The sequence below is a fragment of the Fistularia commersonii genome, chromosome 31 (genome assembly GCF_037954325.1).
Source record: "Fistularia commersonii isolate RoL2024-O1a breed Wild chromosome 31, RoL_Fcom_v1.0, whole genome shotgun sequence".
NCBI classification, from domain to species: Eukaryota; Metazoa; Chordata; class Actinopteri; order Syngnathiformes; family Fistulariidae; genus Fistularia; species Fistularia commersonii.
In genome coordinates, this window is record NC_141314.1 from 8,933,758 (window position 1) to 8,956,671 (window position 22,914).

A 22,914-nucleotide genomic window follows, 5' to 3' on the forward strand; every position below is an offset into this window, starting at 1 on the left:
TATTGAAAAATTGGTAAGGATCAGCTATTGCAGTTGATCAGAATAACTAAACGAGAACTAAATTAAGGAAGAATGAGTGTCAGGTGTCAAATCCACCGGCAATTTTGTCAAATAACTAACATTTTTGTTACTTGTTACTTCCGTGCCATTTAAAAAGCACAAGGAAATCAAATTAATATTAACCAAATGAAAGTTCTTCTGTCATGGAGCTAATAAAAGAAACCTCTTTAGGAAGTTCTGTAATCTTACAACAGAGACTTAAATGTTGCAGAGGACACTAAAGAAACTTGCCATAAAAGCATTCTAACTTAGCAAAATATTAAACATTTGTATTGTGATTAATATTGTATTCCTCCTGCCAAAGCCAGCAGTTCCTTTTTTCTCTTCAGGCCTCTACACCTGTGAAATTCCACATCTTGTGCAACATGGTGTGAGACAAGGAATATGCATGAACACAGTAAACAACTCGTGTTTAACAAGGTGAACGATTTACAGTTTGGGCACTCAGAGCTCAGTCCTACCTGGAGGATGAGCGGATTGGGAAATATCTTATGTTTCTTCTGGTTTTGACAAGAACATGTCATTGATAAAAACAGTATTACAGTAGACATATTTCTGTCCATTCTAAAACGATTGCGGGTTTAAACACCTGACAAACTGAGAGATATGACATCCGATTATATTAATATCAGATGCAATACATGAAGTGCCTTTTTCAATTCAAAATGAGCTATTTCTAACCCACTATAATAATTCAAATATCATACTGTGTTCACAGTAAACACGTCTGTCTGTGTCCATGAAGGCTAAGCCTAATCTGATGAGTAACATTACATTTGTCTAATAAGGCCAAAAAACGTTTCTTTTCTGACTCAATTTGATAAGAAAATTACGTTGTTAAAAAAATATAGTGTTACATTCCCATACGTCGTCTGAGCAGATCAGTACGCTCAGCTGAGATAGTAAAAATTTACACACACCAACACAAAAATTGTGTCAATGCCCATAAAGGAAATCCCAGTAGGTCACACCTGCTTGCAATTTCACTGAGGAGCGTCGGCGGCAGTAGATTTGATTGGAATTGCATGCATGGAGGACACATTATGGATGCTAAGTAACTTCAGCTGTTTGAGGCTAGGTATATTATTATCAGAGCAAGGTAAATTATTAGCTAAGCTAAAGATACCGATAGACCACTAGCCTAACTTATGAACTGTAACTTAATTGAGCTACACACTATGATTTAAAGAAGGGGAAAAAGAAAGCTACTTACCGTTATGCGAAGAAGGTAATGCTAACATTACCGCTGATGGTTTCTGGAAATTTGTTGCCCGTGCAAATGAAAGCCGGTGAGGAAGGTCACTGTTTTGGTGGTTCTCACCATTTTCCTCGGATGAAAGTTAAAATCTATCCCATGTAAAATGAAAACTGCATGATTGGGCGTTCTTTGGGAACGGACGGTCTCCAACGAAGTGATGCTTCACAAAATTAGTCAACCTCTTCATTGTCTCGTTTTTTTTAGAAATGTATGTAGCAAATGTATATTACAAAGCTATTATTCAGTTTCGCTGACTCAGGAGAGAGGCATTTTCAGGGTGAAGCAGTTGCTAGAATGTACACTACATTTTAGCTGGTTGTCATCAGCATAACAATGTTGGTAACTCGGATCCGGATATAACCTTGGTTTACAGTAAAGGTCAACGTGGCCTTTAAATGATATCAAGCCACTTATTAGTCACACCCAAATAATAATTGCTCAGCTTGACCTGCTGATAAGCATTTAGTTCCCTCAAATTCCACAATGTGTTTTTTGAAGTCTATCATATAGCGTATTAAAAAATCATGTTTTGACACGCTAGGCTTCACTAAAGTTACACTATTAAAATATATCCAACTGGTCTTATCGTCTGTCTCTCTTCTCATGCCAGAAGACAACCAGGTGTGTATTCTGCTTGCTATGCAGGATAAGGCTAAGGTTGGATACACAGTATACACAAATTTTTTTAAAGACTACATGATTTTTCAAACCAACTGAAGCCAACTTAACAGATCAAACTCTCATGAAGGCAACTATTTCTATGAAAGCAACAGTTTAGAGGGTGAACAAACGTGAACCAAAAAATGGCTCCCTGTTACTGTTGCTTGCGCTGCTATCTGCTCTTCCTCCATTAGATAGCTTCATCAGACACCTCCCTCCTTTGCTGTTTGCCATTGCTTTGATATTCCTGCTAAATCACATCATCAGCGTCTTCTGTTGCTATTTCCTGTGTCCCACCTACTCTTTCTCATTGGCTATTGTGTACCGCATGTGTCATATGTTTGCAGTTGGCGCGTCTTCGCACACACTATGCGATTGTGGTCTGGCATTGGCTCTAAAATTCAAACATGCTAGACTGGCTGTGACTGATGTTGGGTTGGGTCGGATCTGTTCCCCTCGCAAACTTGCCAAATCTGGGACTGTTCCCCTCACAAACTGACAAAATCTGTTACCAAGTGGCCACACTGACTTGTGCGGACTGCCTGACTGTGAATAGTGTGAAAAAGGCGGCAAAAAAACTTAGATTATCAGTCCCCCCAGCCTTAGATACATTCAACCCTATCTATAGACATCATGTATTTGAGAAGCAACATTTGGGGAGGCCACACCTTGCTGACGTGCGCTCTAATTATTAAAATTAAGTACCGGGCAGGTCAAACTTGTTCCCTGTTGGGAGATCATGTTATACAGTAGGGAAAAATTAGCATCATCTAAAAGAAGACAAACAACAACAAAAAAAAAAAAACAACGGATGTGGAATAAATTGTGATTTTGTCTAAGAATTACCAAACATTTGACTAGTTGGCCCATTAAAGAGGGCTTTGTCCAGGTGTGTCAATGATAGTTACATGCAGGAGAGTCCGGTGGTTAAATGTGCAACATTTTTGCATCTTGGCCTTTCAGATTCAAACTGGAAAATCCATTAAAATCGTAAAGGAGCCCTTTTCCCCCCAGAAGATTGAGAGTCCTATGCAGTTGGTAGGGATACAAAAATGTGCAATATGATTTTAGGACATTCTGTTATTCTCTTTTCAAGGAAGAAGGTATTTGATAACATAAAAAAAAGTTTGACTTTTCTTCAAACAAAAGAAGGTTTCTACATTGATTTTACTCTTGATTAGAAAAATGTAAAAATTAAGGGCTCTAACAAAATAATACAGCTGGACTGGATCTTCTTAAAAGCAAACAGGTGCAAAAAATATTGAAAGACTGAATATTGGTTATTTAGAGCGCATTTCACCTTTCATTTAATAGCCAACCAATAAGCTTAAAAAAGTTAAAACTGCATTAGTTATATTTTGTGACAATTGATTTCAGTGAACACAGCTGCAGCCAACATTGCACTCTCTAGCCAGCTTCAGCTGTTGAGCTATATGGTGTTGAATGTCTAATAAGTTAATCCTGAAAACATTTCATGGTTGTTCCTTTGACAAAAACTGCAGTTTCATAGCCCTCTTATTAGAACACTTGTTGCCATTTGCCAAGATAATCATGGTCGCTTACGTTTGCAGCCTAAGGACAAATGTCTGTGTTGCTATTAGCAAAAAATGTTTCCTGTGCTGTTTTTGTCAATAAATTAAACTGGAAAAGAACCCGTTTCCCTCGTAATAAATGGAGTGTTTGTGTGTGTGTGTGTGTGTGTGTGTGTGTGTGTGTGTGTGTGTGAGAGTGTGTGCACAGACAGCAGGAGACAAAAAAAACATTTAACAATACTACAGAGCCTTCTTGCTATCACCCCACCCCTCTCAAAAATGGTGCTTTTACACCTTCAGTTCTTAGATCTTGTAATTATAAATCAAATAATACTGGCTGTTGCCAATGCTACACAAGTAAGATTCTGAGCTGTGGAGCCATTTGCAAACGTCAATCTGAGCTAATGAGATTTTTTATATTTGTCATCATGACAAGCGTTGTTTCAGGTGACTTGCCTTAAGCGGAACAAGTTTGATAAACATAACCTGCTAAACTGAATACTGACTAACAAATAATTGTGAAAATGTGAGTATTCACTGGATAATAGAGTCATCGTCTCTCAAAAGTAGAAATAGTAAGAACCTTTTAGCACAAAAATAAAAATTATATGTATTCAACAGAAATAGATTAAAATTTGGATCTTAAATCCAGTTACCATTTTACAGATTAAGGAAAATGTTTCCTTACCTTGAGCAAGCAGCAGGGCTACCATCTCTTCATGGCCTTCCCTCGCTGCCTCCATCAACGGGGTGTATCCCTCATCATTAACCTGGGCACAAACACAGAGTCAGCAGGGAGGAAAATATTATCTTTAACATGGGATACTCCTTTCTGTCATCTGTGTAGAGACACTGGTGACCTTTTCCTCTAAATGAACTTCTAGAAAGTGATACAAGACACTGTCACTTGTCTCCGTAACATCAAAAAGATGTGATTTCAGGAAGAACCAAAAATAGTCATGCTTTGAATTCTGGCCAAAATTCAAACATAAAGCGGAGAGACTTCAGTGTCAAACAAACGCTTGTTTTTCCCCATTATAATCATACTCATTGCTCAAAGGTACCATTATGTAATGGGCAGTAGTGAAGTAAAGAACTTTTGTTCTCGCAATGCAAGAAAGTCCCCCAAAAGCAATTCAGGTAAGCTGTGAGTGTGGTGGAGGTGAAACGTGATCAAGAGAGTGTGTGTGTGTGTGTGTGTGTGTGTGTGTGTGTTTTGGGGAAAATAGCAGTAAAAGGATTGCATTGTGGGAAAATTTAGGCTATCTGAATTATGCAGATGTAGCTGCAATTTTTTGAGAAGAGGACCTGACATCTTTATCACACTTTTACATTAACAGCTTTTCAGACAAGAAATATAAGTGAACAATAAAACAAAGAATCAAGTCATGGTAATCATCAACAAGCATTTCCCCAAACAAAGGTTAGTTACCGCAGCAGATCTTCCTGTTCATTCTCATTCTACTACTGCTTGTCTGGAGTCAGGCTACAGTGGCAGAGGACTGAGGAGATCATCCCAGGCGTCCCAGTGCCCGGTAACAGGCTACAGCTTTTCCTGGGAGACTGCCAGGCATTCTCAGGCTAAACAGGAGACATACTTCCGCCAATATGTTCTGTATAAACACAGGGCCACCTGCCAGGAGGACCTGCCTGGAATACCTCTTAAGAAAGATATCCAGGAGGCATCCTCATCATCAGGTGCCCGAACCACATCCCCTTACTCCTTCCAATGCAAAGGAACAGCAGCTGTACTTCGGTGTCTCCTCAAGATGTCTGTGCTTCCCATCCCATTTCTGAGGCCAGGTCTTTCTTTATCACACAAGACCAACGCGGTGACAGCAACACCGCACCCATCTGCCTTTCCACTTTATGTTTAGTCCTATCCTCACGAGTAAACAAGACCCCAAGTTACCTGAATTAGTTCGCTTGAGATACTAATTCTGTCCCCAACTGGAAGGGGCAATGCTCTGGTTCCCAGGATAGAATCGGAGCCTGAAAATAGAGGCGCAGACCTCTATCCCCACAGCTTCACACTTCACAAACCACCCCATGGGAAATGCGCATTACCATGAGATTTGATGGTTTGTAACTACACCGTACTGCACGAAGCATCCCCCACAAAAACACCCAGTGGAACTTGGTTGTCTTCCTTCAGCAGCTCGACAAAGCACAAATGAACAGAAAGGGCAAACTCTCACAAATCCTCCACGATTCCTGTGAGAATGAGAAGAGCTGGTCTGCCGTTCCAAGGCGGAGGCACAATAGCCACTGTTCCTACTGTTGAGATATTTTCACAAATGTTATGGTTGTGGTAACCTCTGATAGTAAGTGACAGTGCTGGCTGTGTATTGGATGGAATGACAGGATGTGTGGCTGAAATGATTCAGTCATGAGATGTTAAGTATAAGGAAAAATAGGGACTTTACATTGAACTTGAGCTGGTGGATAAATTAAGAAATTAATTCATTTTTTCAAATCTATTTTTTAAATGGCTTCCATGGATCAAGGTAACACCCTTTCCCCACAAAGAGGGTCAGATGCATCAACATAGCACCAAGACAATGATAGTCCCAAAATACTGCAGAAGAGAGCAGGTTACATGGGTAGCATCTTTTTGCCATGGTATGCCGTAAAGCCGGAGGGTTTCCATCCAGATCTGTGGGCATTTCACAACCGCAAAGATATTGCATCGAGAATCAAAATGCCATCTGTCATTCAAATATGACTATGAACCCTACATACAAATTATCAAGACACAAGAATTATCGTAAGACTATGTGAGTATTCCAGTAGTGTTTCCTGGCTTCATCCAACTGTTTAACGTTACACCGAATATGATAGTAGGCTCCATGCCACGTTCAGTCGCAAAAAAATACATAAAACCTCCTCCCAGATAGCAACTAGAACTGCATAACCTGAAACATCACATTTTTATCCAAATACTCTGATGGAATTTTTCAGCAGAAAACTGGACTACTAAAATAATTGGTAACTGCTGTCCTACTCTGTGTACTGGTGTGAACACATAAACCGCCTCTGCACTGTGTGATCCTTTTAGACTATTTAATAAAATGAAACTCTTGCATCTCTTCCGGAGTTTAAAAAAAAAAAGTGAAATTAAAAATATTTTGAAATATAGTGGTCTAACCTTGCTCCTGTTTCTGGAAAGAAGGCAGAGATTTGCAGATACGACCAATGTCATGGAACACTTTAATACCTCTTAGATAATACTGCTACATAAAACAAAAAGTATTAAATTCAAAACACTGACAATTTCTGAGCTTTGTGTTTTTTGGAAAACTAACAAAAAAAAAAAAAACAAATGGCTTGAAAAGTCTTACATAAGTAAGCAGCATAGTTTAAAAATGTGTAAAGGACTGGTGTCTCATAGAATATTAGGACAAAAAAAAAAATCATTGCTCCTTTCGGAGCTGACCATTTCAACTCAAATTGTGGAGCTGAGTCCGAAAAAGGAGCGTTTTAGAAGAATTTAGCAGCGACAATATCACAGACACCAGGAAAACACAACGGGAATTGCATCGTTATCTTATTTCCACAGATTTATGATGGTGTTTAAGCAAATCTCTTTACATACCTCTTCCAAGTTGGCTCCTCTTTCTATTAGCAAGGCTGCCAGCTCCACATGTCCTCCACAGGCTGCGAGGGTGAGGGGCGATTCAAAGGAATCGGCTGGCATGTTAACCTGCGCGCCGCTGTCCAATAGTAGACGTGCCACCTCCACATGGCCATCCTGGGACAGCGAGACACACAAAGAATGTAGAGATAAGCACCTGAATAAATAAATTAGGATTTTTCCTTTACGCTAATGTTAAGTCCCATTCCATGTGATGAGCTTTTAACTCCTCCTTGTTTGTGTTGCATAAACAATTCTTTTAACTACCCTTCGGAGGCTTTAAATTTTAGCTTCCCCATTTTGTCTTTTGGCATCAGTTGTTGGGGTAAATGTTTGACAGTGATCAGGTTTGAACTACATTCCACAAAAGGAAGCTCATAAGACAGTGTATATTATAAAACCAAAAAGACTGGGTCAAAGAAGAGACGTGGGTCAGATGCTCACCATGCAGGCCTCCATAAGTGCAGTATGCATCTCATCAGTCTTATGTTCCTGGTCTGCACCAGCCTCCAACAGAAAACGCACCATATCCAAGTGGCCTAAAAAGGGAAAACAAAAATGAGGTTTCTAAAACTTATATCACAGCTGACAGAATATTATGTCCCAGTTTGTTGGGGGTGTAAACCCTCAGTGCTATTACAAAGTGGACACACTTGATAAAGTTCTCACCTTTGTAACAGGCAAGTGTGAGAGCACTTTCTTTAAACTCATTGGAGTGTGTGTTGATGCCCGCGCCATACTCCAAGAGCACTCTGGCCACCTCTACATGGCCAGCACTGGCCGCCTCCATAAGAGGTGTGTGTCCATTTTCATTATGGTCCTCAATGTTAGCACCTTCTTTGAGAAGCACCTTCACCACGTCCACGAAGCCCCCGGCGCATGCGTACGTCAGAGCTGTATTGCCTTGAGTTAAAAATACAGGTGATTGAGTCAAATGAGCCGGAGTCAGAACCGTAGACAATTTAATCGTCAGATCTGTTGAGAAATCAAATGAAAGTGTCACCTGTGGAGGACTGTGCATTTACATCCGCTCCATGCACCAGCAGCAGTTTGACAATGTCCACATAACCTCCGCTGGCAGCAGCCATAAGTGGTGTTATATCCCCTTTTATGCCCCGATCCTCCACATTGGCATGCATGGCCAACAATACCTGAATGGGTGGACAGATTACGCTTTGAAGTTTAAACCGTGAACGCAGGATAACAAAATGTCCCAAAACAATTGACGTAATATTTATTATTGCAACTGTATTTCCAAATTAAAATGTGGTTTCATCAGAGAACTGATACCGGACATTTAATATAAAATCACAGTAATGTAAAATCACAAACCTGTGCGAGTTCATAGTAGCCAGCTGAGCATGCAAGGCATAGTAGGCTCTCTCCTTCTTCTGTGTGTTCGTTGACACTCCGTCCTTCATCCAGCAATTTGCGTACAGCATTGACATCCCCATCTGAGCATGCTTCTGCTAAACTACGGCTGAAAATAACCAGACTGCTACAATTACTGCCACTGTGACAGGTGAGCACACATACGCCTTACAATTATGTTATTACCCAAAAGGAGCACATGCAGTCACATTATTAAAAGGAAAAATAACATTTTTTTTCCACCAGTAATGCAAATCCAGCATCCATGAACTGATTCCTTCCTTTTTCCTGCGCCTGGGATCTTTTAAGACATTTATCTTACGGCCATATACGCGGCACACTCTGCTTCATCTCAACAATTCAAAATGCTTTTTTATGAGTGTGCTTTTGCAAAACTTGTGTGTATAGAAATAATATGCGTGATTGAACAACAGAGGGTTTTAGGTAGCATTGTGTCACTTGTTGAAGCTTTCTAGTTGGCGCTGCTTTCTGAGACAAATAGCTTTTCCACAGATAAGTTCCTTGACTGACCAAGCGTATGCATTTATCCAGGGCAACAGAAACATCTGTTGCATTCTCAAAAAGTCAACCCAACTCTGAAATACTGCAATATGCAGTTTAATCTATTTTTAATTCCCAATATAGTGCCCACCTTTTCCAAGTTTTGGGTTGTGATGGTAAACTAATCAAGGGCCTGTATTATAAAGCAGGATTGGTCACTCAGAATGAGATACGTTTAGAGATTTTAGTCAATTTTTCAGCGCATGATTGAGTACACAGGCAAGAATATGAAAACACTGCCAATCGATCGATCGATCGGCTCTTCTGGAAGATCAAATCCCACTGATGTTTATGCATTATCTGCAGCTCCCAAATCTCTTAGCTTTCTTTTTCCCCCTTGTTAGTGAAAGTAAACCATTTTGTCATTCAACATGAATTTATCTGGCAATGCAATTAAATACGGACTAAATAATGCAATTACATTTCCGGTTGGTGTTGAACTTTGAACGGAGTGAAGTTTGCATTTAAAAGATATAATTTGTTAAATATTTTTCCCCCCATCAAAAATGCTTTGATTGCTTTATAACAGTTAAATGGAAGTGATTCTAAAATGATTTTTAGTCCTTCATTTCTGTCAGTTGACTCACAACAGGAGGAGGTTTTTTTGACCCTCCTTCCCTGCAAAGTATTAGTGTTTGCTCTTGAGAAATCATGTAAATCTTGAGATATATAAATTATGGCGGCAGTTTTACTTTTCGGTGAAAAACCACTATATAATGCGGGTTAAATGTTAACCACATGAATTATACCACAGATGCCGTTTCCAACCCCCCTTTAACCTTCTTGAAGAGATCCTGCACATGCAGAATTGGATTTTTAATACAGACACTGGTGCATGTGCATTTTAATCTAGTTGTAGATAAATTAAATCTACATCCACCAAAACTCAGGGCAAACTTTTTGTTTCACAACTGAAGCCATTTACAAACTAAGGGAAAGCTAAACCATTCCTAGCCAATGTATCTAACAACATTTCTGTTGAACCCCCTGAGATATTGATGTAAATGCAGGTTACATTTTCCCCAATTATTTCACCCCATTTTTAATAGTAGGATATGTCAGTGTTAGTATGGGCCAGATACATACTTGTCAGCTTGGCCGGCATTGAGTGTGTTTTCAGCTCTCATACGAGTCAGGGCCGCTGCAGCCTCATCCAGGGCACAACTCACAGATGACGTCAGTCGTCGTAGCACCTCAGGGTCTGCAAAAGCTTTACCATCGGCAGTGGACAGTTTACCGATGCCTGCCAAACACCAAAAGGGCAGAGGTGCATAGGGCAAGGCAAACCATATGGGAGCACAACCACACCAGACCAGATGAAGAAGCAAGTCCAGTCCAGGCAATCCAATCCAGGGTTAGTAACAGCATACACAAAGAGGAAAAAGAAAAAAAAAAAAAGAAATCACACACAGGTTACACACACAAGCATCGGTTAATATTGCTAAACATTTTGACTAACTCATATCTACACACCACCAATGTTTTTTTTTTTCAATTCCTTTACTTTTGCTGGTGGTTGGAAGAAATCTGAATTAAAAAAAAAAACTAAAACCAATGGGCAACTATGGAAATGACCTTGAAAAAAAGCAGTGTTGAAGACAGAACTTAAAGGAATAAGATGATTGTCTGGCAAAGTAATAAGGCTTTAGTTTCAAGGTGCTCATGTTAGAGGAAAAATAGCCTTGGTCTGTGTGAATTATAGATGGGTAACTGGCAGTGAATGTGACAGTGGTCAGTACAAGAAAAAAAAGCACAGCTGGGAGAAAAACAACAAGCCATATGAGAGAAGGATGGGCTTGTGTAAGAGCATTTGTCATGAAAGAGAAACATAAACCAAACGCAGAGAAGGAAGAGCAAGCACCGGAGAAAATTTTTTTTGCTAATGACCTACATTGATGGATCTTTTTTTCTGACAACAGACCACATTTCCCGTCAGTAAAATCATTCAACTGTTTGTACATGGTGTGGTAGCATACATTTTTTTGGCATGAGTACGACAGAAAACCGATTCGGCGAAGAAAAAAGTAGTTTTTTAGCCTTCACCTCAACATATCTATTAGCCATGGAGCAGTGAGTTCCAGTCCTCCTGTGTTTTTCACCACTGGGCCTGTGACTAAAGCTAAACTTAGCATGGCTCCCAAACAAAGATTTCGCAATGGTCCAGTAGGCGGAGGAGACAAGGTTGAGGAAGTTTAACATCAATAATTTACTAAATATCATCACCTCAAAGCATGATAACTTTGCATATGTTAAAATAGGATCAACATATATTTGGGATGACTGATTGTAAGTTCCTTAGAAAAAAAAACAGATCTAATGTAGGCTCTAGTGGAAATTTTGTTGTAGTATTTCACAGGGATAATTTATGAACCTGTTAAACGTGATGTTAAAGGATTAGAACAAAAATACCTGACCTATGAATAAGGAGTAATTACTCACTGCAAGCAAAATCAATACTTAAAATATTGAAATATTAAAGACTACACCTTGAAGAGCAGTTTTCTTTTGCCTCAACCAAACCTAGTTACTGGCCAGTCTGATTCACTAATGCAGATATATTGCAATTTTAGGCACATCGTCGCACATTGTAGAGGCCTGAGGAAATGAAATTTCATTATGAGTGAATCAAAATGTAACTCTTATTAGTCGGCTAATATGTACGACAGGGGAAAATTTACTAAGAGCTTTTTCAGCACCAAAGGTAGCTGTTATCGTATGTATATACACACACACATATATATATATGTGTGTGTATATAAATCTCAGTCAGTCTATTCTATAGGAGTGGGGGGGGGTCTAGAAAAGTAATGTATTGCCCCATTTCTGTCACTTCCTCAAGAAAGCCTTGCCTTCAGATTTCTGCATTTAAGTTTGAGATGCACCAATATCATTCTTGATACTTCACAACTGATGGCTCCTACAAGCTCTGAACAGGAGGGTTCATTACTGATGGAGCCTGCAAATACAGCTACTGGCACAGCATTTTTAATCAGGTCTAGTTAAAAGCTGGTGATTTTTGAATTTGTTTACTGTAAAAATTTGAAGGTCAGCCTTCAAATGGGAAAAATCTTTTGCCAACAATTTAAACCAGATCAAAATATTCTACGGTTCATATATAACAAAGAACACCCCATGAGGGGACACATAAAATGAACAGGGATCTACATAAATCTAATTAATGCTTCCTTTGAATTAGAAGTTATCCACTCAATTTCTAATTACTTAAATAACACATTGAAATTTTAAACTTCCAAAATACAACTGAAAACACGTCAAATGTCCAGGAATGCCAAATACAGCAGCAAATGGGGTATAAACTCACCATCTTGCAATTTCAAGAGGTAAAAATCATTATTTCAATACGAGGAGTGATGTGGAGGTTCAAAGTTACATTTAAAATAGCATTTGCAAGAATTCCCTAACTGCTAACAGTCATCTCCCTATAATAACATGACTTTCTGTCATGACATTCTGACATGATTTGCGGCAACTGCAATGAAAACAATGGTACATGGCAAGGAAAAATAACCGTTTAGTTTGAATGTTTTGAACGTCAATACTCCTAACCGATAGCAAATTGTTACCGAGACAGTATGGTTCAGGAAACCCTATCTTGACATCCAGGATTTTAAAAAAAAATGATAGTTTTAAAATTTAATCTAATTGTACAGGATAGTGAGATCCTTAATAGTGGAGCCACACGATTGGAGACACAAGTCTAAGAGATCATCTAAAGGATTCACTTTACATGGTACGCTCTAGAGTTGTTGTTAGAATCAACAAACCTGTTTACTCTACACAAAACACGTATGACTGAGGGCTGACAAATGTCTAAATGTTTCAGCATTTATTTAAAAGCTGAATTGTTTGATGATAGTTTTATGTTATTTTAACAGGCACGTGACTATCTGCACACAACTGTCAATACATTTCGGTGTCCTGAGTTCAATCTATGGATGACAGCTGTCGTTCTGAGCACATTCCCAATTTCAGCTTTGCCTCAAAAGACAACTAGACTACCTGCTGGCAACCAAGTGGCAAACCATGCTGACATGAGGACAAAGAACTGGAATTATGGAGAACACACCTTTAGTACGTTTTGTTATGCGCATTTTAGAAATGCACACGACACTATTTAAAACTATATAAATAGTGCAAAAAATAATCATGATAACACAAATAACTGACAGTTGGGTAGTTTCTTACAAGCGTAAGAAACTACGTCTCACACACTTTTAACATTTTCATTGTTTTGTTAAACCTTTTTTTTTATTTCGGGAAATTTACTATTGGAATTTCACAATTGTTTTTTGGAGGAATCAGTTGACTGGCAAGGAATTGTATAGAGAAAAAGAGGAAAAAATGCTCTTAAAAATGTGATGTTTTCGAAATATTTTTGTTTTACACATCCAATTGGCACTTCTGATTTCGTCACACACATTTTCTTCTCACACTGCACCTCAGCAGTATAGGATTTTTCATTAATTCCTATTCAAATTCATCACTATATCATGTATTAAATAGCGACTTACTGACAACCAAGATCTGAGATAAAAGCTTTCCTGACCCCCCCCCCCCCCCCGATTTTTATGAAGTAGTATATCAGATGTGAGAATCAGCATAGAGGATTAGGAGATAAAGCAATGAGGTGAAATGCAAGAACATACAAAACATTTATGTAAGATTAGTAGTGTTAGTAATGTGTTTTATACACAATTGCCCAATTGTAGTATACCAATAGCAGTTAAAAAAAAAAAAAAAAAAAATATAAACAAACAACAATATAGTTGACATATTCGATATGCAAGTACAAATCCCTTGCTAACAATGACTCCTTGAGGTCTTAGATTTGTAGACGTCACAAACATTTGACATTTTCTCTGGTCTGGAATTTTGCTATTTTCTGTTTCAATATTTACACATTGAAACTAAGCTATCTACCGGTTAAAAAAAACAGTTCCCTCACAAACAGAGAACTAAAAATATAAACTTTTTTTATTTTTTTTTACGTAATTTCAATATAGCAATAACAGACCATACACAGATAATGCAAAACACTACTCGTTATATTCTGACTAGACGGCTAAAAAGAAAGAAAAAGATAAGATTAGCAAGTATCCATACAACACCAGTTCTCTGCATGCTGTGGAGGCTCAAGCATGTTGCAGGGTTAATCTTCCTGGTAATGTTCATAAGCTCAATCAAGGCCAGGACAGCCAGCCCTTACGGATTACTACTCTACGTGGTCTTTCTCACGTCTAGATTACACCTTCTAATCATTTAATTTACCCAAATCACTTTCAAAGTATGTGCAGATACAACACTCGCAAGAACCATCAGGTGCTCTTTATAGCAATTTCAGCCTGAGGCGTGATACAAACAAAAAAACATTTGTTTGGATAGGAAAAGCAAAACTGTAGCAGGAAAGAACACCCTTACTAATTCGGAGTATATTTTAAAACATGAAAGCCAAGCGAAGGCTAATATTGTTTGGCCAGTGGGATACCGGTCAACAACAAATAAGCGAGTGTCAGGTCCTCCAAAGAGGAATTCTGCTCCGACGAAACAGCCATACCTGCAGCTTCCAATAGAGCTTCAAGTCGCGCCTGTGTCTCTGGATCAACAGTCCTCAGATCTACTCCATCTGTAGCGCTGGACAATAGCAATTCCGATGCGGTCTTCATGATAGGGTTGTCGAGGTCCTCCTGGTCCAAAATGAATGACTCAACCTGAAAGATACAGGGCAAAGGAATAATAATTAGCTTTTTATATAACAGCTTTGTAGTTCACATCAAAAGGTAGAGATTATAAGGAATATATTTGTGTAATTTTGTATTAGTGATATTTTCATAGAATGATTTTGATGCGTAAAACACACAAGCAAATCACTGTACACAGAATAACGTAAATATGCTATGGCTCAAACATGAACCTATAAAAAGACCAGGCTTTCTTCCCCTGTTTATTTACTATCTTTCATCAGAAGGAAGCCAAATTAAAAAGCACACAGTGATAGCAAGGTCTCAGATTGTGAAGAACTATGGCCAAAAATTACAACCCTTGCACACATGGAGATATTCAGCTGACAGTCAGCTGCCCAAGTGCAGCACCACAATCTCATACCTGAACCATGTCCCTGTATTATAGTCTAAAGTAAGAGAAGATATAAACTTCATCAAAACACCAATCAATATTTTGCTTACTTAGAAATGTAAAAGCTATTTCACTGCTATTTCTAAATATCTAACTCATGTCAATCTAGATACATGTGTTCAAGGCATCCCATTCTGTGAGTTTATTTCTTGTAATCCTAAATACAGGCCAGTGGGACCCCTGGATTTACACATTGCAACAACCTGAAAATGAAAACACGCTTTGAGTACAAGTTTAGTCCATGATTTACAGGTGATCTGCCCATTTTTTCACATGTAATAGCCCTTTGGATAGCAGACAGTTCTCAAATGTGGTCCAGTATCTTTCAATGTGAATGTACTGTAATATCATATCCTGTACTATCCTATTCAAAATACATGTTAATGCAGCAGGCCAACGGTCCACTTTCAAGTGACGCCATAGAAGTGTTCATAACTGCTGCAAGTGTTCTTAAATACATGTGAATCACTGAAGGAAAGCTTTTGAAGCAGACATAAGTACAATATGACAAATTTGCACTAATCAAACCATGAATACTTGGATCCATATTAAAAAAAAAAATAAAAGACAAAGGATCAATTCTCTGTACTACGAGGGCTGTGCTAATTATCGAGAGAAAAAAAACGACTATCACTTACCGTACTACCAAGGCAATACATACATAACCTACATATTATCTTCATTTACACGTTTCTATTCAAAAATTGAAGCATACAAGGCAGTAGTTAAATTTGTTAGCCCACCGTTGTAGTGATATTTTTTTTTTTTCCCAGAAACTCTATAACTGGGACTAAATTAAATTGGACTTGAAGTTCTAGTGTTCTTTTAGCCATTCACTTTATATTTAAAAAGACAGTATAGGTATAAAAGAGCTATTGTGGGTGGAACAAGACAGAATGAAATTCTACACGATCTATCATTGTTTGAATTATTTTTGAAATTCTTGTTAGCGAATCAAACCATGTAAAATGGACATGAAGAAACAGACTAATAATGCACATCGCAAAGTGTAAATGCTGTAAAAGAAAGAGTTAGTGATTGGTGATGTAAAGTAATTCAGCTATTCCATAGAACCACAGAGCACAACCACTCGTGGGTCATGTTGTTCTCCAATGGCTTTTATATTCAACAATGGACATCAGTCTTCACTATTATTGAACTACAGTTCCCAGAGTGTTGGTATCCAGAGAGCTGGAAAGGCCTAGAATGGCATCTGCTTAATCCTGGGGCTCACATTTTAGCTACTGCCCAGAGCAGTGGGTTCTCCACTGGAGTAAAGCATCACAACAAACACTCCTTTTCAGGCTTATAGACTAGCCTAGGTAAATAAAGAAACTTGATATGGAGGAAATTTATCAGCCATTTCATTGAATTAAACTGCCATGGATATGGTTGTCAAAATTAATTTTTCTTCCGCTGAGGTGGACCCTGTTTCGCTATTCTTACATTGGTTCTGGCTCACTATCTACTTGGGTAGATGTACCTTGGGAGTATTTGATACAAATTTCCCCTCTGGTTAGATACAAGTCAGGTAAAAAAAAAAAAAGAAGACAGAAACAGACAATATACATAGTGCGGCATCAACCAGTCAATCCACACCCATAAATCATTGATGATGGTGTTCCTGACAGAATATTACATTACCTTTAAGATGACAATAACCAAGTCCCCATGAAAATGTTTTTTAAACACAGATGTTTGATAAGTTTGTGTAACACAAATATTTACCACCTAGCAGTCTGGCACATTTAAATCATTTGCCTGCTGTTGTCATATGATATTGTAAATTGAATTATTTGGCAATAGCATGTCTGAGAAGCCTTGTATTTAGACCACATTCAGCATATCTTGGATATTTTTCGAAATAGTAAGACAATTGGATAATCTGTCTAAAAGCATTCACACACATAAAAAATAAATAAATAAAATCACCCTTCCAATAATTATTTTCACATTGCCATCTAAGGAAGGATTCGCATCTGTCCTATTGTTTTCGTGACGTGCTGGCAAATATTTGCAATAATCGAGTATTATATTACCAGGAGATGCTATAAAACCTGTCTGCGGCACACAGTGCAGAGATGTCACCACACCTGTCCCCTGTGTGTGTGTGTGTGTGTGAGAGAGAGAGACTGCCAGCACATGGAAAGTTGGAGCCATCTCAACTTGAACTCTAGCTGCTCTCAATAGTGTCAAGGTAAATCAAGTTGAAAGACCGGCAGCCGCTTTCTGGCTGACAGGGTCGAAAGGAGAAGAAAATTCAACGGATTGTTGTTTTTTCCCCACGTTTCCTCCTTTGGACAGCAATGCTCGTAAGCTAAGTGCCCTGCGAGGGAAAGAATAATGTATACACCGTAAAGTTAACCTCGGACAGATCGTTATTAATTTACATGATTTTGGGGGAAAAGTGACGTAACGGTATTTGAAACACAACGAGCGAAGAGCAGATAGTTTATCGGCCGTGTGAGTCCGTTGGTTTACAGGCATATTCCATTTGCTGCGGTTGGGGAGCTGCTGGAAGAGGCGCAAACTTGTGATGGGTGTTGCGAGACGACAGCACCAAACGAGGCCGTCGTCGCTTCCACCCGAACTAGGCCGTGAACACAGCCTGAGCTGCATAAATAAAACATTTCAGCCGGTTAGCGTGAACAACCCGCCGCGTTTCGCCAAACAATACCGATATCGACCACTTCGCAAACACTTTAAGTGCTAGAGGTCGTATTTTAACACCAGCTAGTTGGTTTTATATCATTCCAGCGGCCTGGAAAGGGGTGATTGCCAGCTGCGAGCTAACGTTAATTCGCTAGCTATTAGCCTGCTCGCGCAAGGAGAGGAATGTTGCCGAGCGCTCTGATACGGCTTAGCTAACTAGCTTAGCGTAGCTACCTCAGAAACCTCGTCTTCGTCGCTGCCGGATCCTGGACCCGATGAGAGGACGGCCGCGGCCGCTAGTTTGAAATCCAGTCGTTCTGCTGCCGGGCCGCCTGGTTCGCCGTACAAACGTACTTTCTTTCCACCTACACCGATTCCAATGCCCCCTAGTCCGACTCCTCCTGGTGTAGCTCCTACCCCCATCCCTGCCACTGGGGAGCGAGGAGTCACCGAGTCAATCTCGTCCTCGAAGCCGTCCGTCAGCATTGCCGTCCCGGCTACTGCATCCTGCATACTTATTTTCACGATACGTGTGTTAACGATCTAGTTGTTGACTTATACGTCCGCCCTGGATCTTTCTTTCGAGATTTTTGCGTTGCTTTACTTCAGGGAATCCAGAAACTCTCCCGAAGCGAGGGTTGAGGAGGTTCTCTTTCCCCCAGCCATTAACTTTCTGACAACCTAACCCGATACGCACTGTTTCTCAGAAAGACCGCCTCCTCTGGAAATTCCGGCGATTCTATTGGTCGAAATGGAAAAATACACGTTTCCGATTGGACAACGCTGCCGCTTTTCAAACCAAAGACCGCAACGTCATGTTAGGTTTACCAATATCACGAGGCTGTAGAACGTCAAGACATGACATGGTAGGCCAACTTAACTGGTAGCTAGCTTTACTAGTTCATGTAAAGTGGTAGGAATTTAAATCCACGGGGGGACTGCAGTCAGAGTGTTGTCAATTTTGTCTAGTAATTGAATGCGATATTCAATTTCGTTATCAATCATTTGATACGAATTCATATTTTCACTTGTCAATGATACAGAGCAAACATACAGAGAGGTTAAAAATACAAGTAAATTAAAGCCCTGTCTTAGCTCCAATTTAACTGGGAGTCTCTCTCTTTTGTTTCCTTCATAAGAACAAACACTCTCCGCCTCTAAGTGTAATGTTTATGCTTGAATGACAAATTATAATGAAATAGATATTGAATATAAGAACTTCATATTATAACTAGACATTGGTACAAACTTTGTACAAGGGATCTACAAATTTGAAATATTTTTTAAGCAATTTAAATATTTGAGATGCATTTTCAATACAAAAACTATCGTGTTTGGTCAAATGGATTAGCAGCATTTTTCCACAGCGTCAGACATGACCAAAATCCCGAGAACAAAGTTCCTTAAATGCTCAAACAATCCATTTCTCTGTTATTATTATTTTAAAATATTTATTATATTTCAAAATAGATCTACAAATGTTAAGTCTGTTATTGATCATCAATTTAATCATAGACCTTGGTGAGACATTACAAATGAAAAACAAAAATAGATTCTGTTTTTAAAATATTTCTCTTTGCTCTCAGAAAATAGATAATGGTTTCAAACACAAATCATTTAGTTCAGATGATATGGCTTAATAAGAAAAACAAAAAAAAACAGGAATAATTTCAGTGAGCTTGACTTAATTCACGAGCAACAATGCTGAAAAGATTGGAAACAACTCCTACTCCCATTTGTTACTTACATTTCTATTTTTTGCTTGTTTCTATTAGCCTATCCTGCACCTAGGGTCACGGGAGCCTATCCCAGCTGTCCACCTGGGACCAATCGATCGCAATGCCACACATGGAGATAAACAACCACTCTCTCGCCCACACATCTGGGAAATTCTTCCAATTAACCCATGCAGACACAAAGAGAACATGCAAATTCCACATGGATAAGGCCTCCTGTGGGAATTGAAGCAGGATCCTCCTTGCTGTGAGTGCGAATCACTATGCCGCCCTTCTATAAGAAGTATTTGAGTATAACTTCAGAGCATTTGACATTAAACTGAACCAATTGTCCAAGGTAAAGGTGCAATATTACAATATGACATTACTAAGATGGAAATAAAGACATGCTCTAGGCAGTGCTTCATTAAGAACTATACTCTGGCAAGGCATGTAATACACAGCATACATAAAATGTTTCACATTTTATGAGCTCGACTGTAAAGGCCACATTCCTTAAAATAAAAAAACAAAATCCAAAATTCAGTTTAACCTACTAAAAAAAAATAAAGAAGCAGCCAGAAAAATTCCACACTGACTAATTTTTAACGTGGAAGTTTGGCACAACTTGTTGTCTCGGACATGTAATTGAGTAGGAAGTGGCTCGGTGAAAGACAGCTCTAATTGTTGAAGAGGGGTGGGCAAAGTTCTTCTGGCCGTGCACACGCAGAAAGTCTCTTTCTCTTGTGTGCACAAATTTTAAAAATATATGTGTCATGTAAAACTGATTTTTTCATCAATATCTTAATAATTAAATAGTACAATAAATTGGTAAAGGTCTTAGGTGTGTGTGTGTGTGTATATCTGCATGGGGGATAGGAGGAATACCTGTGTTGGTTTTACAACAGTTTGCATTCAATGAATGAAATACAATTGCCTCGGAGAGTCTGTGATGTCACAAGGGGGGATCTGGGTAGGCGGAGTTACGTCATGGCACCCAACTCACCGTGAAAGAGGAAACTGTGAAGTGCGGGAAGAGGGGGGGGCTTAAGTTGTGATATCACAAAGTAGAAGATCTGATGTAGCGGAACATCCCATCGAGATGCATTTTCGAGCGCTTAACAATGGGAAAGGTGGAGGAAAGGTAACTTAAGCGTATGCCTGTCACAATAAAAACACGCAGAAAAGGGAAGAGAAGCGAAGGAGAGGACTGCGGATCTTCATATCGGCTCCTACTACGGCGATAAGGTGTGAGTTCAAAGAAATTGCTCAGATTTTTACGAATGGATCCCAGATGCCCGAGCACAAGGTCACAGCAGTTGTCCTTAGCTATTGAGTGGTGTTTTAAGAGAAAAAAAATTATCTTGTTTGAGGCTTTTTGCAGTTTGGATGTTCTCACTGTTCTCACTGGCACTGGAATGAAATAATGAGGTGGCAGCGACATAGTAGTTTAAGCAATTGTGTTTCAGTAGTTACATAGTAGATCCAGGAGTTATCCAGATTAGCTCTTTGAGCGATTTCTTTTAATATCTCAATGAGAGGTTCAGCGAGGTAGAGGTGGTCACTTTCACGTGTGAGCCGTCTTCAAAGGAAAAGGGATCAACATACCTTTAGCCCTATCAGACTTGTCTCCGTGACCTAATTTAATTCTATCTTCCACCTGTCCTATTCTCCACGGTCTGTCTGCCACGATACTAACACTTTAAAGGTGACTAGTGTGGTGCCTCCTTGTGCCTTTTTATAGTTGTTATCTTCTATGAGAAAACAAGTGTGTGTGTATATGTGTGTGTGTGTTTTGAGAGTGTGTGTTTGGAAACCATCTAGGAAAAACACTGGTCAACACAGACTTTGTTGTGAACAGCAATCCTCAAGACATTTTGTCCCTCCTTGGGCTTCCAACAAAACTTGTATTTCTGTTCTGACATGCAAGTTATAGCTAAGGTTAAGGTTAAGGTAGACCCATCCAAAACATACTTTTTACCATTACACAGGCAGTTGAACTCTTCCATCTCCTTTTCTGCTTACACAATTGGATTGACCCTCACCCTTCCTCCCCTGAGGAGAGCACCAGATCATCATCACTTGATCATTTTGAATCAATCCAGAGGAATGAGTGGGTGTGTCAGTGCAGATAAAATAATGAACAACTGTTGCAATATTGAGAACAATAATGTCAATCTGATGACTTGTAATGCAAAATATTGTGTTTGGTTAATTTCCTTTACTCGATCCAGTCATCACATTGCGCGTCCCCTCTGACATTAGAATTCCCAGTTTTACAGAGCGTCCAACATCTTTTAAAATCTAGAAGTTATCTTTATTTTTGCATTTTTGCAGTGGTGAAAAGGCAGCTGGGTGCAAACTGAGGTCTTCGCAGTTCAATGTAACGTTGAATTTGGGAATAGGGCCAATTTGACGAAACAAATGAACTGCGGGCTGAGGTAAAGTCCAGATGAGCTCCTCAGCAAACACTCACACTTTTTGGAGATAAAACTAAATCCTTGTGTCACTCATACAGACACACAAACGCTATGGACTTCAACACAAGATTTACATTTCTAGGCTTGGCTGAGCAGCAAGTTGTGCATGATGGTTAATATGTTTCATCCCCCACACAAAAATGGATTACATCCAAAATTGGTCTCTGGGAAATAAAGGGGAAGCGAGCAGTAGACTTCGCTGTAGGTTTCTAACATTTCACTGGAACAACCGTAAAAGTTAAAAGTGGATTCACACAACTGCAACTTCTAACTCCATTAAACCACTACGATGCTAGGGTTGCACATTCGCTGTGAAATGGGAAACTTTGATGTCCCAGGGTTTCCCGGGTGTGGTAGTGACCACCCACCCACACACACACACACACACACACACACACACACACACGGGATCTTGCAACAGGCCATTCTTACAAACGAGCTCTGCAATGGTGTTTTCCCGTCTACGGTTTTTTTCGGTATGTAATGTGACAACACGTACCAGGGCTTTGACGGAAATGGCTGAGTGTGTATGCGTGTATGCGTGTGTGCGTGTGCGTGTGTGTGTTTGCCCAACACCGGGGCTGACGTCATCGGCTTTGGGCGTGGACGCCGAACCAGCCGCGACCCCGAGGCGGAAGCTCCGGATTTGAGTCGGGGTTGCCAGATGTTTACCAAAGACGGTAGTTTTTTTAGACAATGCTTCGATCGCGCATTTAATTGTTTATAAAACAGTTAAAAAACGTCTCACTAGAATGTCCCAATAGATATGAATCATACATGATATGTATGAGTTTCCCAACTTTAGCCAAATTAGTTTCTTTAAGTTATCGCCTTTCAC

General features: G+C 39.4%; 1 protein-coding gene across 5 annotated transcripts in view; it reads right to left on the minus strand.

The window, feature by feature from the left end:
* The window catches only part of ankhd1 (ankyrin repeat and KH domain containing 1), a 33,813-nt gene extending 15,278 nt beyond the window's left edge, over window positions 1-18,535 (minus strand). The window contains exons 1-9 of one of the 5 annotated variants that reach the window (XM_086139334.1): window positions 18,116-18,535; window positions 14,652-14,805; window positions 10,163-10,286; window positions 8,477-8,639; window positions 8,148-8,295; window positions 7,814-8,047; window positions 7,589-7,683; window positions 7,106-7,267; window positions 4,199-4,280 (exon numbers count right to left, since the gene is read on the minus strand). In XM_086139334.1, coding sequence (XP_085995460.1) covers window positions 4,199-4,280; window positions 7,106-7,267; window positions 7,589-7,683; window positions 7,814-8,047; window positions 8,148-8,295; window positions 8,477-8,639; window positions 10,163-10,286; window positions 14,652-14,805; window positions 18,116-18,394 — 1,441 coding nt within the window. In that variant the 5' untranslated portion in view covers window positions 18,395-18,535. Of the gene's footprint in view, window positions 1-4,198; window positions 4,281-7,105; window positions 7,268-7,588; window positions 7,684-7,813; window positions 8,048-8,147; window positions 8,296-8,476; window positions 8,640-10,162; window positions 10,320-14,651; window positions 14,806-18,115 lie in introns of all 5 variants that reach the window. The other 4 variants (XM_086139333.1, XM_086139332.1, XM_086139329.1 and 1 more) reach the window with 4 other exon arrangements.
* Between the last annotated feature and the right edge of the window lie 4,379 nt (window positions 18,536-22,914).